This window comes from Triturus cristatus, chromosome 3_2 (assembly GCF_964204655.1).
Source record: "Triturus cristatus chromosome 3_2, aTriCri1.1, whole genome shotgun sequence".
NCBI classification, from domain to species: domain Eukaryota; kingdom Metazoa; phylum Chordata; class Amphibia; order Caudata; family Salamandridae; genus Triturus; species Triturus cristatus.
The window spans coordinates 309,529,487-309,548,139 of record NC_140584.1 but is presented as its reverse complement, the minus strand read 5'-3'; the positions used below and the strand labels follow the sequence as shown (position 1 = coordinate 309,548,139).

Below are 18,653 nucleotides of genomic sequence, written 5' to 3'. Positions count from 1 at the left end.
GTTTCAAGCTAGCCTGCCAGATGAGGCGTGATGCCCCAAAACCGATCTCAGGATGCTTGTTTTCCGGTCCAGGGAGGACCTGGCCTGGCAGTTCTAGCTGGACTGTTTCCATAGGGAACAGGGTAAAGGCTGATTTGCATATGGCTGGGGCCAAACTGGAATGGCGTGGTGAGCAAAATGACAATCGATTAAATCCAGATCTGTGACTGGGGGTGAATGTTTGACAATGTTCAACATTCTGTCCATCATCTTTTTGTGTTACGTTTTCACCCTACGTGGTGGTTCCTGTGCTCGCTAAGCCGCCGGTTTCAAGTTAGCCTGGCTGATGAGGTGTGATGCCCTGAAACTGGTCCCAGGATGCTTGTTTTTTGGTCCAGGGAGAAACTGGTCTGGCAGTTCGGGCTGGACTGTTCCCATGGGAAACAGGTTCAAGGCTGATTTGCACACTAGGTCCAAACTGGAATGGTGTGGCGAGCAAAATAACGATGGATTAAACCCAGATCTGTGACTAGGGGTGAATGTTTGACAATGTTTAACATTCCGTCCATCATAATTTTGTGTTGCATAGATAAAGAAAAAACAGCTGGGGATGTGACTGAAAAGACATGATTTGGGAAAGTAGCAAGTGAAAACACAAGTACTCGTACAGAGTGCGTAAATGCAATTAAAAAAAGTAGCTCCAAAAAGGGGAGCAGTGGATGGACACTCAGGAGGTCTATGACACCCTCACCTCTCACAGAAGAAGGATAGGAACACCAATGACAAAGGCCTTTTCTTTCAACTACACTCAGCCTTATGTCTCTCTAGAGCAGTGCTTAATTTGAGCTGGGGTTTCTGGTGCTCTGCACAGGCATTTAATTGGCAACACTGGCACTAGTGACAGTCTGCCACATGGTGGCACTGTTTGTGTAATTTAGAGAGCATCTTACATACAAACAGTTGTTTATCAATTAACCACACTTAAAGTTACTCAGACCTGCCACCCAAGCTATTTTTTTTTATAGTTTTGGGGGCCTGGAGTAGTCTGAATTGTCACACTTGTAAGTTTATGATGGCTAGTAGTTGTGTTGGTACTCTCACTGGTTGTGCTGGTGGGGGCAATGGGTGGTGTAAACAGCAGTGGCCTACTGATGAGGGCCCTGGCACTAATTTATTTTGCAAATTAAGCACTGCCCTAAAGTCTACCGTCAGGTCTCCATATGCTCTCACTAAACACCAGAGCGAAATGTGTACATCAGCCAGTGCAACTCATACTTTCTACTCAGATGTTCCCATGAAATGCAAATGCACAACCTCTGTGGTGAGTGTGTAGGGCATTCCTTCTGCCCTACAGTAACCCCTAAACCATAGCCTTTTCTGTACTTTTTATTTCAGATTCCACTGATATGAGAAGCTATGCCTTAATTCAGCCCTTATGTTATGTGTAAAAAGATAAATGTCCTATAAGTGTCCGCACCCTGGTAAAGCGAATGAGGCAAAACAGAGGGCATACCTGCTGCTGGGTACACAAGGGTGCTATTTTGGCGAGAAGTGTACACCTGTCAAATGTCTTCTATATGAGATGTACTTGCTTTTGCACAGCAGTGTGCTACTTTTAAAAGTGCACCGAACAAAAAAACACTTTATTAATGGGAGCTTTTCAACGTCCATAAGTGCATAGTGAAAGTAACATTTGAATTAAAACCAGTTATTGATAGCTGCCAGATCTAGACGGTAGCAGTGAGTTAAATATAAATTAGAAGCTGCATGCACTTTACAATGAACCTCAAAACAGTGATACATATTAATGTTATGCTTTTAAATCATAACATATGAGAGATTGCAAAAAGCTTTTTAAATATGTAATCTAACTTGTGAATATACAACAGGTCTTTGGGCTTTCTTCCTCTATTATTAGGTTAGCAGAATGTATGCCAATCTATGCCAGGGAGGATGCCTTTGAAGGTGTGGCACTTCCCAGCTTTGATGGTAGGGGAGTTATTTAAACTCATAAGTAGTTGAGGGCCCTTTGTGTTTGTAGCCATGCTAGCTGACAGTGAGGGACCCAGGGGAACCCAGAGACTCCTGAGAGTTGAGGTTCCCGGCTGTGCCTGTCTTCCTTTACCTCGGATAAGAAGCGAGAGGGGCTTGTGCGGGCATCTAGTGGGCTTGTGTTGTGTTTGGGGCGGGGGCACTTGGCAGTCAGCGTGAGAAAGTGACTTTTCCCATCCCTGAAAGACCCCGTTGGTGAATAATCCTGGTCTCATGTTGATGTAATGGACGCATGTACCAAAATACTATTTTTAAACTTAAATTCTACTGTGCCTCCACCTTGAAACTGCATACTACGATTTAGAGCAGTTTGTATCTAAAAGAGACTATTTCTATTGTTGCTTTTTAATAATATTCCCCCACCAATTCACAGATTTGAGGCCTACTTGGTTAAGGGGTCATAAACTGTGCAGTAAAAAAATGTCTCTACTACCTCAATTTTACTTTCATGGCTTATATAGTCAAATGTTCTTTTCGCGTCTTTTTGGTAATAGGAACACTTATTTTTCACTAATTTGGTTACAATATCTTCACCCTCATTACAAGTGGCATCTTAATTCCAATGCATGAGACCAGTAACTACTGTTGCCCGTTCAATCGGAATTCTGAGATCTTCGGTACACCACAGATCCCTTAACTTTCATCCAAACGATCTACGAGTAAAAGTCTGGCCCAAAATGAGGAATAACCAGGGGAATCAGACCGGGAATTACTGATCCTCCTCAGTAATTCTTTATTTCTATGGAGATTCTTAGGATCCAACACTATTGGGGGAGATTTCTCCATTCCTAAAGTTACCAGTACCCCGGGCAACTGGAAAATGCATCCCATTTACCAGGCCTCATATTAAGGGCATTTGTTGTATCTTTTTTTATTTGGGTGCTGTTGTATCCATCTTAGTTAGTGTTTCTCCCCCAGTGGAGGCTGGCAGGGAAAGGGGTGGTAGGTCGGTAAAAAAAAACCTTACCTATTCACGGCCCCCATCTCTCCTGTCTCGCTGCTTCTCTTCCTGGTGGGTCCCAGAACCAGGAAGCACACAGGCTCCCCTAAGCCAATCACAATGCTGCAATGCAGTGCTGCGATTGGTCTAAGCGCTGTGGTTCGGCGCTCAGATGGGGACTATGAGTCTGTGCATGTTGCTCACCAAGCTGTGCATTACAGCTTGGTGGGGAACATGTTATGTTATGTTATTTATACTTATAGAGTGCACAGTTACCCTAGGGTGTCCTGGCGGTAAGTACTGGTTACCTGAGGTGCATAAGGCCTAGTAGTGAGAGAAAAAACATCTCTTCAGGCCCTTACGAAAGGAAATGAGGTCTGGGGCATTTCTGAGTTGGAGCGGAAGTTCATTCCATGCTTTTGAGGCACATGAACAAAACTTCTACCTCCCCAATTAGTTCTTTTAAAAGGGGGAGTTTGCACTAGTTTAGAACCAGTCGATCGTAGTGTTCTCCCTGGGACATACCAGGAAAGTTTACATTTGAGAAACTCAGGACATGTCCCATTAACAGCCTTAAAGACAAAACAAAGTGCTTTAAAGCGTGATCTTAGTTGTACTGGAAGCCAGTGCAGTTTCTTAAGTTCTCCTTTGACAGAGGCGCACCTGGGTGTTCCGGTCAGCATTCTAGCTGCCGCGTTCTGGACTAGTTGCAGCCTGTTCATGTGTTGTTTTTGAACACTGAGATATAAACTGTTGCAGTAGTCCAGATGCGACATTATAAGTGCTGTCACCACAGTCCTCAGGTTGCTCTCAGTCAGGAAGAACTTAATTTTCTTGATTATTCTAAGGACCATAAAACATGCTGAGGTCACCATATTCAATTGGTCCCCCATGGTGAGTTTATTATCCACCACGATACCAAGATTCTTGGCTTTTCTTGAAGGTACAGGACACAAGCCCAGATCCTCTGGCCACCACTCTGGCGTCCACACCCACAGATTATTGCCAAATTTTAAAACCTCGGTCTTAGCTGAATTACGTTTCAGACAATTGGAGGACATCCAGGCTGAGATGGAGCTCCTACTGTCATGGAAGCGAACGCCTGCCTCCTTTTCCGCTCCCTCTGTCGGCGACAACACAATTTGTGTGTCGTCAGCGTAGGAGGTGAGCTGGAAACCAAATGACCTAATGATTCCAGCCAAAGGTGCCACATAGATATTAAAAAGCGTGGGGCTAAGAGCCGAGCCCTGTGGCACCCCACACGGAAGTGAAAAAGGTTCTGAGGTGTTACCGTCTAGCTAGGTCTACAGTTTGTGACCTATCCGACAGGAACGATTGTAGCAATTTCCAAGCCGAGCCCTTTACACCTATTTCATATAGTCGATTCAACAATACCTTATGATGAACCGTGTCAAAGGTCCAATAGGATTAGTATAGCATTTCCTCCCCTAACATAAAAAGTGTGCCTGACTGTTTGGCTGGCTGAACCGTCATGCACACTTAGAGTGTGCCCATCACCTCTCCCCCTGTGACCCCACTCCCGCCCCACCCTAACCTAGCCCAGTAGCTACGAAAAATAAAATGATAATAATTATGTTATTATGATTTTAGTTTTGCTTTTTTCACTGCTCTGGGAGCAATGGGGTGACACTCCTCTGCCTTACTGGAGGAGCAGCCACTGTCGCCCCCGCAAAAACAATTTCTAACATTAAGGTGTCAACCTCAGTCCACGTTAACAAAAGGCATCACTTTCACTCACTCACAAACTAAGACACCACATAGTCACCATTCACACACCATTCTTGACATCAGCTCCTTCAAACCCAAGCAAGCACTACACAGTTGTGATGTCACGTCTGCTCACACACAAACCCAATGTACCCATCACTCACCCACCATGGACATCACTCCCACCAGAGACCCATCTCACACTCACTCACCCCCTCCAACCCCACTCTTCCTGTACTCACCCACCACGGATCACCCGTATGGAGATAGCGCTGGGCAGCTCAAGGACGGTGGCATCGCAGATATCACCCCAGATCTCGTGCTGCTCACCCTGAAGGCCGGGCTCTGTGAAGATCACCATCTGAGAACCAAATGAAGGAGAAAGAGAGATCTGATGAGTTCCAGGGAGACCAACCAGTAGGAAAGCCTGGCTGAGAGGCTCGGTAACACGCCGCTTCACCCACCCGTGGCACGAGGGAAGGAAGACTGCAGCAGAGACGCAGAGATGCTGCTCCTGACCCGTCGATGGTGGGAGCGATTGTAAACTGCAATATGTAAGCACTGTAAGTGGGATGAAAGAGGGAGATGGGTGCCTCGAGTGTGTGGTCAAGAGGCATAAGTACAAATCCATGATATGGCGTGTGTCTATGTAATTATGGATGTGGCCTGAACATGTGAACTAGAATCGTGCGCTTGACACGGCATGCCACCATTCTTTGGCTGCGTCTATATGTGTTTTCTGTAAGTGTCACCACATACATCGCGTGTTGATCACACATACACAAAACAAGTCAGACCTATTGGCGTTACCAATTCTTGTTGGTGCTTATTTTTATGAGTAACAACTCCCGAACTTCTCTATACATCCCTTTCCCATGTTTCATGCACTTACACCCTTTTTATCCACACATATCTTTCTAAAGTGCTTCATCTACTTATCTCATACTGCAGCTCCCTCTTCTCCATTACTGCTGTCTTCTCACTCGCTCCTCCACCTCATCACCCAATCTCTCTCCCTCTCTGTCTCTCTCACGCACGCACACACACACACTGTACTTGCTTTTTCATTGGCACTGTCCATATGTACTCAACATTGCATCTGCTTAACACACTTTCTCACAGAATCCTAATTACAGTTAGCACACATATGACTATTCCTATGAGCACTCTGCAACGAGGCCAAGAACTGGATGGGCATGCAGTCAGTACACCTGTATGACTCACGGACAGGCACTGTCAGAAACTCACGTTGGCTTCAGTCTCAGCTCCTAAACTCAATTGGTTCCACCACGAATACCTTCCCACACCGAGAACTCACCTCAAGGTAAATCAAGTGGCTACCTAAGACTCAAACTAACCTTCAGAAACACAAGACCTGGGAAAATGACATATTACTATGAAGAGGGGCACAGATACCAGACAACATGTAGTGAAACACGTGCAACGTAACAGACACTACACCAGTGACTTTTGCATATATGTCAAGAAAGAAATCAGTGTTTTTGATTCGAAACTTAAGGACCCGAGCATCAGGCTAGGTAAGAATGTGTTTAAGTCTCTTTCTATTTATTTTCTGGGCCGAGCACTTGCATAACCTGCCCTACTTAAATCCCTCATCCGTCGATGGGGAAGAACGTGTGAGTGCACTAGATAACACAGCCTTTCACCCATCCATAATTCCTTTTTGCATTAAGATTGTTTATTGGTGGGAATGTTTATGTTATGTCATTTAATATGATGACTACAATTACCAGGATTCCTGGCAGAATTGCAACTTGTGATCTCAGAGTGGCGTTGGCAGATGTATGGCTACCGCACAGGCCTCTGTGCAAGGGATGCTGAGGTGGGGAGTATATTTTTGGGTTAAATGAAATCTGTGCAACCCTACATGGAAAGGGCCCTTGCTCCAAAACATTGTGTTGGTGGTGTGTACTAATGAACCCAAGTGGCGATGATTTCACTTTTTATCCCGGTATGAACTAATTGAATTTGAGATGGTAGCACAGCTCTTAAATGTTCACATTGATGCACTAAAGAAATGTGGAAATCTGACAGCGCTGTGGATGTCCCTTTGTGTATTGTGCGGATGGTGAAATGGTGCATACTCATTTTATGTTCTTCTGGGAAGGACTTAGCCAATCAACTCTGAAGGTGGTCACACATTTGCATAATTCCACAAATATTAGTGGTTGAAGCGTCCCTGATCTGAATGGTGGCCATCATGAAATATTCTCAGTATTTGGCGAGGGGCAGGTGACAGGGTGGGGGCAGGGAAGGAATGGCTGCACCCTCCTAAAGTGCGCAATGACTGCTTGGGCCATTTACAACAATCATGCACACTTCACATGTTATCCATCCAGGCTGCATCGCAGCCTACGTGGAGAACATGCCCAGGCCTCCAGTCAGCGTCTGAGCACTGAAAAACGGAGCACAGACCAGCCACAACGCTGCAAAGGCAGCATTGTGATTGGTTGATTGGGAGCCTGGGTGTGCTTCCTGTGGCCGACCCCAAACCAGGGAGGACTACGGAGGAGAGACAGGCGAGGAAGTGGCAAAAAACATACGTTTTTAATTTAACATTTTCGTAGCCTTTTGTCCCGCGTCCTCCTCCCCTCCAGGTGCGGCTGGCACCTATTGGAGGTGGAGGGCGGGGGCAGGAGAGGTGGGAGAACGCGTGAGGTAGGGGGAGGATGCGGGAGGGGCGAGGATGCGATGGAAGCGGCTGAGAATTTTTTTTATTCAAAACTTACTTTTTCCCCGCTTCCTCTCTGTCTCTCCACTGTAGTCCTCCCTCGCTCTGAGTCGGCCACAGGAAGCAAGTGAGGGGCACATGGGATCGAGGGATTATAAATTGAAGTAGTGTGGAGAGACAATTTGCATGGGCGTAATATCTTTCCATCTCTCCTTTTCTCCCTTCTTTCTCCTTATGTTCTTTGCCCTTTGTCTCTTTCTATTCTTTCTCTATAATTCTATCTTCTAGAATCCTTCTACGTTGTGTTTCATTCTATCCCTGTACTTCGCCTTCAGCAGCTGCCTTCGCTGTGGGTTCTGTTACTCTGTGTCCAGCTTGGAATAAAGGAAAACTGCATTGACTTCATACTCTGCTTGCCTCGCATTCCTTCCGATGCTACATTTCTGGTGCCAGGAGTGGGTCAGAGAAAAGAAAAGTAACATTTCTGTCTCGCCCACACCCCTTCCTATGTTATGACTCCTGCGACGCCAGTGGCTTCCTGATTGAATTCATTTTGCTTCATTCTGCTGTCCCACGGAACCCACAGACTTTCAGGTGTGTTTATTTTGTTTTATTGCCATTTTTCAAATGTTTGGCCTTCGCAGGCTTTAACTGGTATTCTTGGGCTCATGCCAGTGCATTTTTCAACTGAGCTCGTCTTTCTTTATGACGCCTTAGCCTTGCCTGCCTCAACGTTTCCACGGCAACCGGCCCTACAGCCTTCTGACTGACGCTGCTTCCTAGTCATTGTGACGTTTATTGATGATGCTTCTTGCTGCTTTCACTTTCTATGGAGCCCAGCTGCTTTATGACATCACAGTCAGCCTGGCAAAGCAGATTCCTATTGTTTATTTCTGCTATTTTACGCTGATTGTCATTAGAGCTCTGCTCCAGCTACTTCTAGAGGCATTCCTGTATTAATATTCTACTATTTTTACTGGGCTCTGGGAGTTTCGCTTCGCTTCGCTTCGCTTCGCTTTACAGCCTCTAACAAAGTACTTGTAATTCAAAGTGGTTGTGGAATTCTGTTCCAACTACTTTTCAACTACTTTTTCGTCCTGTACATTCTATAGCAGTGAACTTTGCTTCTAGGTGGTTGTGAGAGCACACTTACTTCCTCCTGCATCATTTGACATCCTCATTGTGGGAGCTACTCTAAATTTTTGTCATGTCATCTACCGACAATGCTTTGCATCCGCCTCCATTTTAGCAAAAACCAGGCAAACCTGAGATCCTTTGGAAACTATGGATTCATATTTTTGAGAACTACTTTATAGATATTGATGGTTAGGAATATTCTCCAGCAAAGAAGAATGCACTTGTCTACAATCATCTTGGTGTTGCTGCACAAAAGATCTTTGATATCTTACCTACTTTTCCACGATCTGCTGGTGATGGCACTTGGAATGTTTATCTTGAAGCCAAAGAAAGACTTAAAAAACAGTTCTCTGAAGAACCAAATGTCCTTTTGGAAAGACACAGTTTTTTCAAACGCAAACAGGGCAGCGACGAATCAGTCGAAGAATATGCTGCAGCTCTACGTGTCCTTGCTTCTACTTGCGATTTCATGGATTCCACTGACATTTGCATCAGAGACCAATTCGTCTTTAACTGCTTTTTAAAAAAAAGAACGTCTATCATTTCTTCCCAAGCATTATCAGGTCAAGAAGGTCATTCTCCCATATCCTATGTTTCAGAAAATTCAGATTTTGCTACTCCTATTTCTGCCATCAGAGTTAACAAAGAAAGTGTGAACAAAGAGGGAACTAAACACTTTTGCTATCGTTGTGGCTCTAAAAACCACATTGGTAATTTTCCCTCTTGCCCTGCCTTGGGAAGAAAATGCACTAAATGTAAAAAGACAGGGCATTTTCAAGGAGTTTGCAGAACTTAACGCACCTCTCAAAATGTTAGAATCCACAATGTTGAACTGCAAACTCCATCTTCTTCCTACAATTCCTCTGTCTCTGACTTCACCAATAATTTTTCAAATCTCCTTCTCTCCATTGACGAACCTTTGAGTTCTATAGAATGTGAGGGTCCTCTTTGCCAAGCTCTCATTCACAACAAACCCTTAGAAGTCATGGCTGACTCGGGAGCTCCCATTACTGTATTAGCCGACACCACCTTTTATACCTTATGGAGTCATTCCATTACCCTTCAAGCTCTCGACATATCTCCCAAAGCTTTTGAGAAGGATATTGATCTTCTTGGTTTCTTTATTGGATCTTTGCAAGTTTTGGGAAGTTTGGGATCTACGTTGCTTTCAAGGGCATAGATTTGGTAGGCTGGAAAGACCTAGCCTAATTGGGTACAATTTTAAAACCAGGTCATAAGAATCCTATTGTTTTAGGCGACCCTCCTCTTCTTTCCATTGACAACTGCAATCTTAATGATACTGACCTTCTCACCTTGCTCAAAAACAACTTTTCTTCCGTTTTTAGCAATAACATTGGCACCATCAAAAGGATTTGAGCATGTCATTCGACTTAAGACCAATGCCACACCTGTCACTCACAAGGTCAGATCCATTCCCATAAATGTCAAACCTGATCTTAAAAAACTATTAAGAGTCCTTGACTAAAGATGGCATTATTACTACTACTGATTCCTATGAATGGGTTTCTCCCATTGTTCTCGCAAAGAAAAAGAATGAGATCTTCATCTCTGTGTTGACCTCAGGTCTTTAAACCACAATATCATTGTTGATTGCCATCCCCTTCCCCATATTCAAGAAATGCTTTCCAACATTGGCCATTCTAAATACCCAAGCAGCTGCCTTCGCTGTGGGTTCCGTTACTCTGTATCCAGCTTGGAATAAAGGAAAACCTCATCGACTTCATACTCTGCTTGCCTCGCATTCCTTCCGATGCTACAATGGGTTACTTGTTGAGGGCTAATTAGATGAGACAAATTTTGATCTGCAGACAACTGTGCTGTAATTCAACGGGATTCAGTCTACATTACCACCTGCTTCCTACTCCCAAACCCTAGATCTATGTCACATAGTCCAGACTGCACAGTGAAAATAGGATTTAGTGTAATGAAAATTACCGGTAAGTAACCCAAGCAATATCTTTAGCTAGGGTCCAAAAAGGGCCTGCACATGGATCCATATCACAATCACTCAAACCAGACACAATTTCACAATCTGGAATAATTATTAGTGGTGACAGTTAGTAATGAAGGATTGGAAATGAGAATAACAAGGGGTGAGAAAAGGTACATTGTGGTACTGTCGTAAATTGGCTGCGATTAAATTAGCGTTAGCAGAATCCATCTGGTATTTACAGGCTATCCTGTAAATTTTGTGGAATCCATTTTGTATTTCTGGCAGCCATTTTGTCTTCCCTTGTGCTCTGTTTAAAGGACTGGCTATACTTAGACTCTGCTACCCTGCACATGCGCAGGAATATCTAACTGTCCATGCATCTGTTTTTAGTCTGTAACTATCAGGTTGTTTCTACCAGAGTCAGCAACTGCTAGCTCCTCCTATACTATTTACGGTGCATTTCTGTATGACCATCTATGTATGTAACTCTTCTCATGTATGCTTGCATCGTCCTTTTCCTGAGCCCCTGTGTGGGTATAAAAGACCCATGGTTCTTCTACTCTGGGTGCTACCTTCATTCAGCACCACAGGGTGCTGGGTGAATGTGGTTCCACCTCCTGAGGTTTAATAAACTATGTATTTTCTATTTCAGATTCTGTGCCAACTTCTTTCTAATAGTCTGAGGACTCTGTGCAGAGAAGGGCGAACCCCTTGCACTGGTAGGCCTAGCTGAGGCCTATTTTCTACAATTGGCGCCCAACGTGGGGCTCATCGGTGACTCGGATGCCCAAAGGATTGGTCGCGACGAAGGATTGGAATCTCGCTCTGGACGTGATCACTGCCCGATAAGACCAGAGTCTTGGCATCCACGGCGACTTTTCCTTTCTTTCTGATCTGACCATCCAGGTGGCACCGGTCCTCGACTGAGATCTCTTCTGTTGATTCACCGTGCAGTGACCATTTGGTCGATTTTAGAACTTGGCAGGATGAATCTGAACACCAAGTGATTGGTAAGTGTCTGCGGCGCTTGCTGTTGGTTTTGATGCCTGTGATTGGTAAGGTAGTTTAGTAACGCTTACTGTGGCTTTGAGTATGGTATATTTTGTGTTGGCCAACTTGGTTTGTTTTGACATATGTGACTTGCAATTCACATAGGCAGGTAATGAGGAGAATTTTCTCTAACTGAATTGATTTGAACGGCACATCGTACTAAAGGTACCTTAAGTGCTACTTTGATTATAATATTGCATATTCTGCACTATTTTTTGGCATATCTGTCTTTAGCACACTTCAAAAGATGTGTTGCCTTTGGAATGGTACCAAAATGAAACTTGATGAAGCACAACTGGCCCCCCCTCGGAGGGGACGCCTAATAGGGATATGTATATTAAGTATGGTCTTTCTTCTATAATGTACAGCGCATTATGGAATAAAAATACTTGTAAGTGGTGACTAGTACCCCGAGGAACTAAATATGTACATAAAAGGATCCTGGTCTGTGCACTTAGTAACATTCATAAGTGATGAGATGCAGAGCGGTTTTTTTTTTGGTGTTCTGCCAGCCAAATCTGGTGAATATGACTTGCAACTAGTATTTACAAATGGTTTGGTTTAAGTACAGTCTGTGGGCTGTCTTTTGTTTCTGTCTTAAGTGTTGATCTGTGGGTTAAATGTGTGTTTACATGTTATGGTGTGGTAAATTGTGTTTTGGATGTTGCTAGCACTGGAAAAAGCGTGTGATTGAATGACTGTGAATATGTGAAAGAATTCTGAGAAGTGCAATTGTTAAGGAGTAAATTTAATTTGGTCTCATCACCATCAATAAGTCGCAAAAGGAAATTGAGAGGGGTGTAGCAAGAGAAAGAGCAACCCCTGTGATTTGATGACACCCTTAATGTACAAAAGTATTAATGAAGAGTAATTAGGGACCCGTTAAAAGTTTAGCTTGGAAAAATTGTGGGTATTTCGAATTTGCAAATTGTTCCTATGCAGCTTTGTGTTCTTGGTGGTTCAGTGAGCCAATGTGCTGGGTCCACAGGGTTGTAGGTTCTAATTTAAGCTGAACCTGCTAATCTGAGAATTGAACCTAAATTTATGACCCTTGAAAAGAAATTGTATATTAAAATAAATGTTTCCATAGGGCAAATTATTGCAGTTTAGATAACATTAGGAAGGCTTTTTGTCTTTGACAGCTTCAGGGCTGTGCAAGGCAGATTTTGACCTTGCAGCTTGTAAGGTGGGGGCTAAAAATAAAGGAGTGAACCAGGAGGTGAAATCACTGCTTAGAAAGCTTCACTGACATGAAAATGTGTAATGCTTGCAGCAGGACAGCCTTGGAGAAAGGTGGGGGCTAGGAGCACTCGCTGTGGCCCGGTTCTGCGCTGAGGTTTAGCTTCTCTGATGAGACAGGGCAGCTGAGGAACGAAACCCAAGGAGCCTTCCTCTGCCCTATTTTGTGCAAAGACCAGTTAGACTTTCCATAGAAAACTGTTTTTATTTTTTTTTTAAAACTGTTGCATTAATCCTACACAAAAAGTAAAATGATGCTCTTGCTTGAAATTTTAAGGGCTATATGCCTATATAAAAACGATTTTCCAATTGAGAATTAATTTTCTCAGTGGAAATTGTGGCGCAAAATTAACATGGATTATCGGATAAGAGTTTTACCTTTAGAAAGTTAAAATTAAGATGACCTGTGTAAAGAGAAAAACGAAATTGTGTGTTTTACAATAGACTAAATTCAGATACAAAATGTCACAGCATTTATCTTTTGTATAGGGTATTCAAAGGCATTCACATTATACAGCACGACAGATTTGTGTTGGCTTGAAGGGTTGACTTGCAAGGCGTGTGAATTTCGACACCTTTACGTGTTAAACAGCTGTGTCAACAAGACCATTTCTATTTCGGACTCCGGCTACAGAGAATAGTTGAAGTCAAAAACACGGAGTAAAATTCTGCATTTCAGACTGCTGTTTCCAAAGTTAGAAATGTAGTTTCATTATTTTTGCAGATTGACAGTAGGGATTTCTTTTCTTAATGCCTTTTTTTAAAATAAGGATAAGAGTGGTTTTTTGATGTTCAATAATAATGGCTGTCCTTCATTTAAAAGTGGCGCAGACTTAAGATGTTTCAAGATAAGCTTCTGTGCTTAGGGCTAAGAATTAATGTGTTTCAATATAATAGGCAAGGGATGCAGCTCGCTTTTCATATGTAGACTCATCAAAATGATTAGATTTATTAACAAAAAATATATTTTGATTATATAAAAAAAAAAATGTTATTTCAAATAGGTGCAAAAACAAATTCGTTTTTTACTATTTATAATGCCTAATAATGATACTGTGACCTCCTAGCATCCAAATTGCATTTAAGCCGTGCTATACAGCAATAGGGGGTCAATTACATGTGAAAATGTCACTTTACCCAGGCGTACAAAACTCATTTTTATAAGGGTATACATTATACATTTTTGATGCCACATCTCTGGGATATGTAGAGGACATTCTGGGGATGACTATTATGCAAAAACATTGTAGGATGTTAATTTTTAAGTGCCCTGAAAATCAAAGTCGAAATAGGGTAAAAATTCACTATTTAAATGAGTTTTCTCCAGTCAGATCAGTTTTTAAACTGCCTTACGCCCCAGTAAATGCACATATGTAAGCATAGACCATCTATACTGCTAGACAAACGCTTGGCACACTGCTTATACATATCAATGTACAAAAATTGGCAGAAGTTATTAAGCTTACCTCTGAAATTGCTGGTAGACACACAGAGTGGGTTTTGCTGCTCTGTCTTCGGTCTTTAGGGTCACTTTGACTTGGAAGCACCGCATGAAAACCTTGCATGCATGCTGGGGAACAGCTGCATAGGTTATAGGTCAAAGTCCTACATTTAGAAGCCTGTAGGGCTCAGCACAACGTTGCTTTGACATTTCGACATTTGAAAGACGAAATGGCAGGGGAAGAAAGAGGTTTTTGCTTACCCTTTTTTTTTTTTTGGTAAAAGCAAGTTTTTGTGTGCACTCAATGCACATAGTATATGTGACCTCTCTTTAAAGGACAATGGCTCTGCCATATATATAGTATAAATGTTTTTAGGGTTGAATTCAGGAAGCAATGGGATTCAGCTTGACTTCATGCGGTCTCATGTTGCACTAGTACATTTGCTAAAGGAATATGTTCTTTGGCTAGCTGAAATGTGCTATTTCGCTCCTCGGAGTTTGTTTATGCCCAGTTGCTACAAATTGGGGTTGATAGTGTTGACAGAATGAAACCTGGTACAGGTTTCTTACCGTCAAAACTGGGGAGTGGAGGCTAGCTCCTCTACAAATTAAGGGTAGGCAAATTTATGTGTTCTCTCTCTTTTTCTTACTTTTTTTTTGAGCCTGTCTAAACTGTCTGTGAAATAACCATGAGACATTAAATTGGCTATTCAGTAATACTGTTTTAAACATTATTAGCATTAATAAAACGAATAAATATATTTTGCTATGTTACTACCCATCCTCTCTGATGGAATTATGAGAGGATGAGTAGTCTAGGTTGCTGTTTCCTTATTTGATCTTTAAGGGGAACTAGCTGTGGGTAGTTTTTGTTTGAAAATTCTCAGGTGACAACACCACTATTGTTTGTTATTCTCATGCTACATACAGTTTTGCAAGGGCATTGCTAGTTTTATTAGCTAGTCTGTGTAAATAAACTGACAGTCCTTACTAGAACTAATGTTGCATAGTTTGGATTGTGAAAATGTAGAATGCAGGGAAGAGGTCTATGTGATCCTTAGCAAACATTTTTGAGGAAAATATTGTTTTACAGGAGTCTGTTAGTCACAAGATGTTCCGCTGGAGAACATGTACCCATTAGGTTGAAGTTTTTAGTTCTGTATGTAATAGGAATCCCTGTTAAATTAGCAGTGTTAGATTTTCCTGTTGCTCCTATAACATGAGAGCATGGTCCTGAGTATACAATATAGGTGCTTTAATTAAGAAAAATCATTTTAGAAGTGTCTGCAGTCCTGTACAAATAATGCAATGTTTAGGAGTAAAACGTGTATAACATTTCCTTTTTCTTGAGGGTCTTTAGAAATGAACACAGACTTCCTTGACTGCTTGGCATTGGGTGACGTATTACTCTTGTCAGTTCACTAAAGAGTTTTTATACTTGCTAATAGGTCCAGACTGTTGTTTTATTTACTCTCACATATATGAAAGTGGTTCCAGGGTGCCTTGTTAATATATGGGGCGTCCCTGGACTAGGAAGTATTCTGAGACTATCCTCTCTGTTGATAGATTATTTTTGTGCCTTGTCTAAAGACCTTTTGTTCTGTCCACCAATAGATATTTGCTGCTTTACAACCATTGCCAGAGGGGCGCGTACATCAGATCCAGCTTGAGGAGTCAGCACCAGTCCAGCTTGAAGTCAAAGTGAAGGTAACCTGCACAGGCACTGCTGGCAACCAGGACCTCAGTGAAGGTAGAAGGCCGGAAGCATTGTGATGAGCGTACCCCTGCTACTATCTTGGGCGAAAGACGGGGTCACAAATCAGAAAGGAGAAATCGTGGATCAAGCTTTTGATGCCCAGCTGAGAGTCACAGACCGACCAGGAAGGGAAGAAGGTTTTTGCTTGAGGTAACCCCCTTTGAAACAAGGGTTGCTTCAGAGATCCTAGCATCAGGCCTCTGAATCCTGGTCCCAAAGTGGCTGTAAAGGAGATACCTGGGCACACTGAATGCAATCCATGGCCCCAACAAAAGAGCAGTGTGCCAGCAGAGCGATACAGGAGTTAGGGAAGGACTTGAGTTCAGGGTACAGGTGCTGTGTCTCTGGTGCCTGTTAGATTGAAATGAAGAAAACTTGTGCACTGCCTGAGACACTGGACAGGATCGCTGAGCGCATTTGCCCTGGTGGGTGATTGCCCTATCCTGAAAGAAGAAACTTTTCCCTTGAAACTGGGCCGTGATTCCTGAGTTGCGAGTTGTGCAGCTCCACCGTGGGAACAACAAGAGCCTGCCTGTGAGGCTCAAACGGACACAGGGAGAAGACTCCCCTCTGGTTGGTTGTACAGCGGCTTTAATTTCCCAAGGACTTCTTTTTCTTTTTGTTGAAAATGTACCCCATTGATCGTCCCATTTTTGAGGAGGAGCAACCCTTTGCAGCTCTTCGTCCTAATTCTCATGGTCCTCCTGGTCCCCTGGATCCAGGATCATTTTTGTAAATAATATGTCTGACTGCTTTAATGTTTGTATTGGGTATAATGATAGATACTCTAGCCCTCATAAAGGAAACACTGGAAAAGTCTAGCGAAAATGTTTTTATTAGATATGTACTGTTGGATACTTTGATATTGAAATTGATGGTAACTGAAATGCATGGGAACCTTGAAAATGTTTTTACTGGATGGTTCTAGGATTTGCTAAGGACTAGAAAGCTAATAATTCTGTTTCTGATAATAGTAATTACTCTCTCCTGCTATCTGTATGACCCAATTCTCTGTTCCCTTTGTACTTCTGTTTATACCTCATACATACCCGCTTAACAATATTTAGAATGAGAAATGCCCACCTAGCAATGAATTAGGAAATTTATGAAAAGAAAAAAAAAATGTTATTAAAAATTAATATGCATATTTTTCATTTTTCCTACTGGATTATGGGAGATGTCTTCAGCTAACGCTAAAAGGGTCGTCTGTCGTAAATTGGCTGCGATTAAATTAGCGTTAGCAGAATCCATCTGGTATTTACAGGCTATCCTGTAAATTTTGTGGAATCCATTTTGTATTTCTGGCAGCCATTTTGTCTTCCCTTGTGCTCTGTTTAAAGGACTGGCTATACTTAGACTCTGCTACCCTGCACATGCGCAGGAATATCTAACTGTCCATGCATCTGTTTTTAGTCTGTAACTATCAGGTTGTTTCTACCAGAGTCAGCAACTGCTAGCTCCTCCTATACTATTTACGGTGCATTTCTGTATGACCATCTATGTATGTAACTCTTCTCATGTATGCTTGCATCGTCCTTTTCCTGAGCCCCTGTGTGGGTATAAAAGACCCATGGTTCTTCTACTCTGGGTGCTACCTTCATTCAGCACCACAGGGTGCTGGGTGAATGTGGTTCCACCTCCTGAGGTTTAATAAACTATGTATTTTCTATTTCAGATTCTGTGCCAACTTCTTTCTAATAGTCTGAGGACTCTGTGCAGAGAAGGGCGAACCCCTTGCACTGGTAGGCCTAGCTGAGGCCTATTTTCTACAGTACCCTAAAAGATGAATAATGCTCATGCAGGTTTTGAACAAGAAATAGAAATCATCAAACAAATATACACTGAGGAATCCTTGTGGCTGGTGATTGCTGGTGATGCAGTATTGGGTAATGAGAACAACACATCAAAGAAAGGGACTGCAGAACGGTGTAAAGTGGTCTTATGTAATGAAACCAACCCCTCCCCCATGTGTATGTAAGAAGGTGATATTTGGGTGAGTTCCGGTGTTCTTTTGTCATGGATTGTCTTGCTTCAAAAGTTGGCAAAGCCGGGGAAGATCAAAGCAGAGCAGGGTAGGCTTCCTTGTTGCTGTTGGGGCTTTATGTTACCTTCTGCTTATATCTACTTCAAATATTGTCATCTCTTCATGTTAACAAAGACCAAACAGTTACTTGAGAAATCTCAGGCATGTTTGATCTTCACACAGACTCCCTTCCAGCTATTACCGGCATCTTCTGGAATCTTTATTGGTGGTGATGGAGACTTGAGGTACCTGAACCAAGCATCCTTCAACAAAGGTACAAGCTGGAATGCTGCTGGTTGTTACGCGGCATCGTGGAATCAGAACCAGGCATCATCCAAGAAACATACATTCTGGACTCATCATTGTTGCTGACACAGGATTGGAGAACTGGAACCAAGCATCTTCCAATATACTTATATTCCGGAATCATCATTGTTGGTGATGCAGGATTGGGAAGCCAAGCTTTCTTCATTAAACATACATTTTGGAATTTTCATTGTCATTCATGTCGGATTGGGGAACCAGAACTAAGCATCCTCAAGTGTAAGTACATCATGGAATCCTCATTGTCGGTGATGCAGGATTAGTGATCGAGAACCAGGCATTCTCAAATGAACATATCTTCTAGAATCCTCATTGTTTGTGATACAGGATTGGGGACG

At 42.7% G+C, this 18,653-nt stretch overlaps 1 protein-coding gene across 1 annotated transcript in view; it reads right to left on the bottom strand.

The window, feature by feature from the left end:
- Positions 1-18,653, bottom strand: part of CRYBG2 (crystallin beta-gamma domain containing 2) — a 462,035-nt gene that overhangs the window by 66,265 nt on the left and 377,117 nt on the right. The window contains exon 6 of the mRNA XM_085647746.1: positions 4,942-5,060. Within this exon, the coding sequence (XP_085503872.1) occupies positions 4,942-5,060 (119 nt within the window). The remainder of the gene's footprint in view (positions 1-4,941; positions 5,061-18,653) is intronic.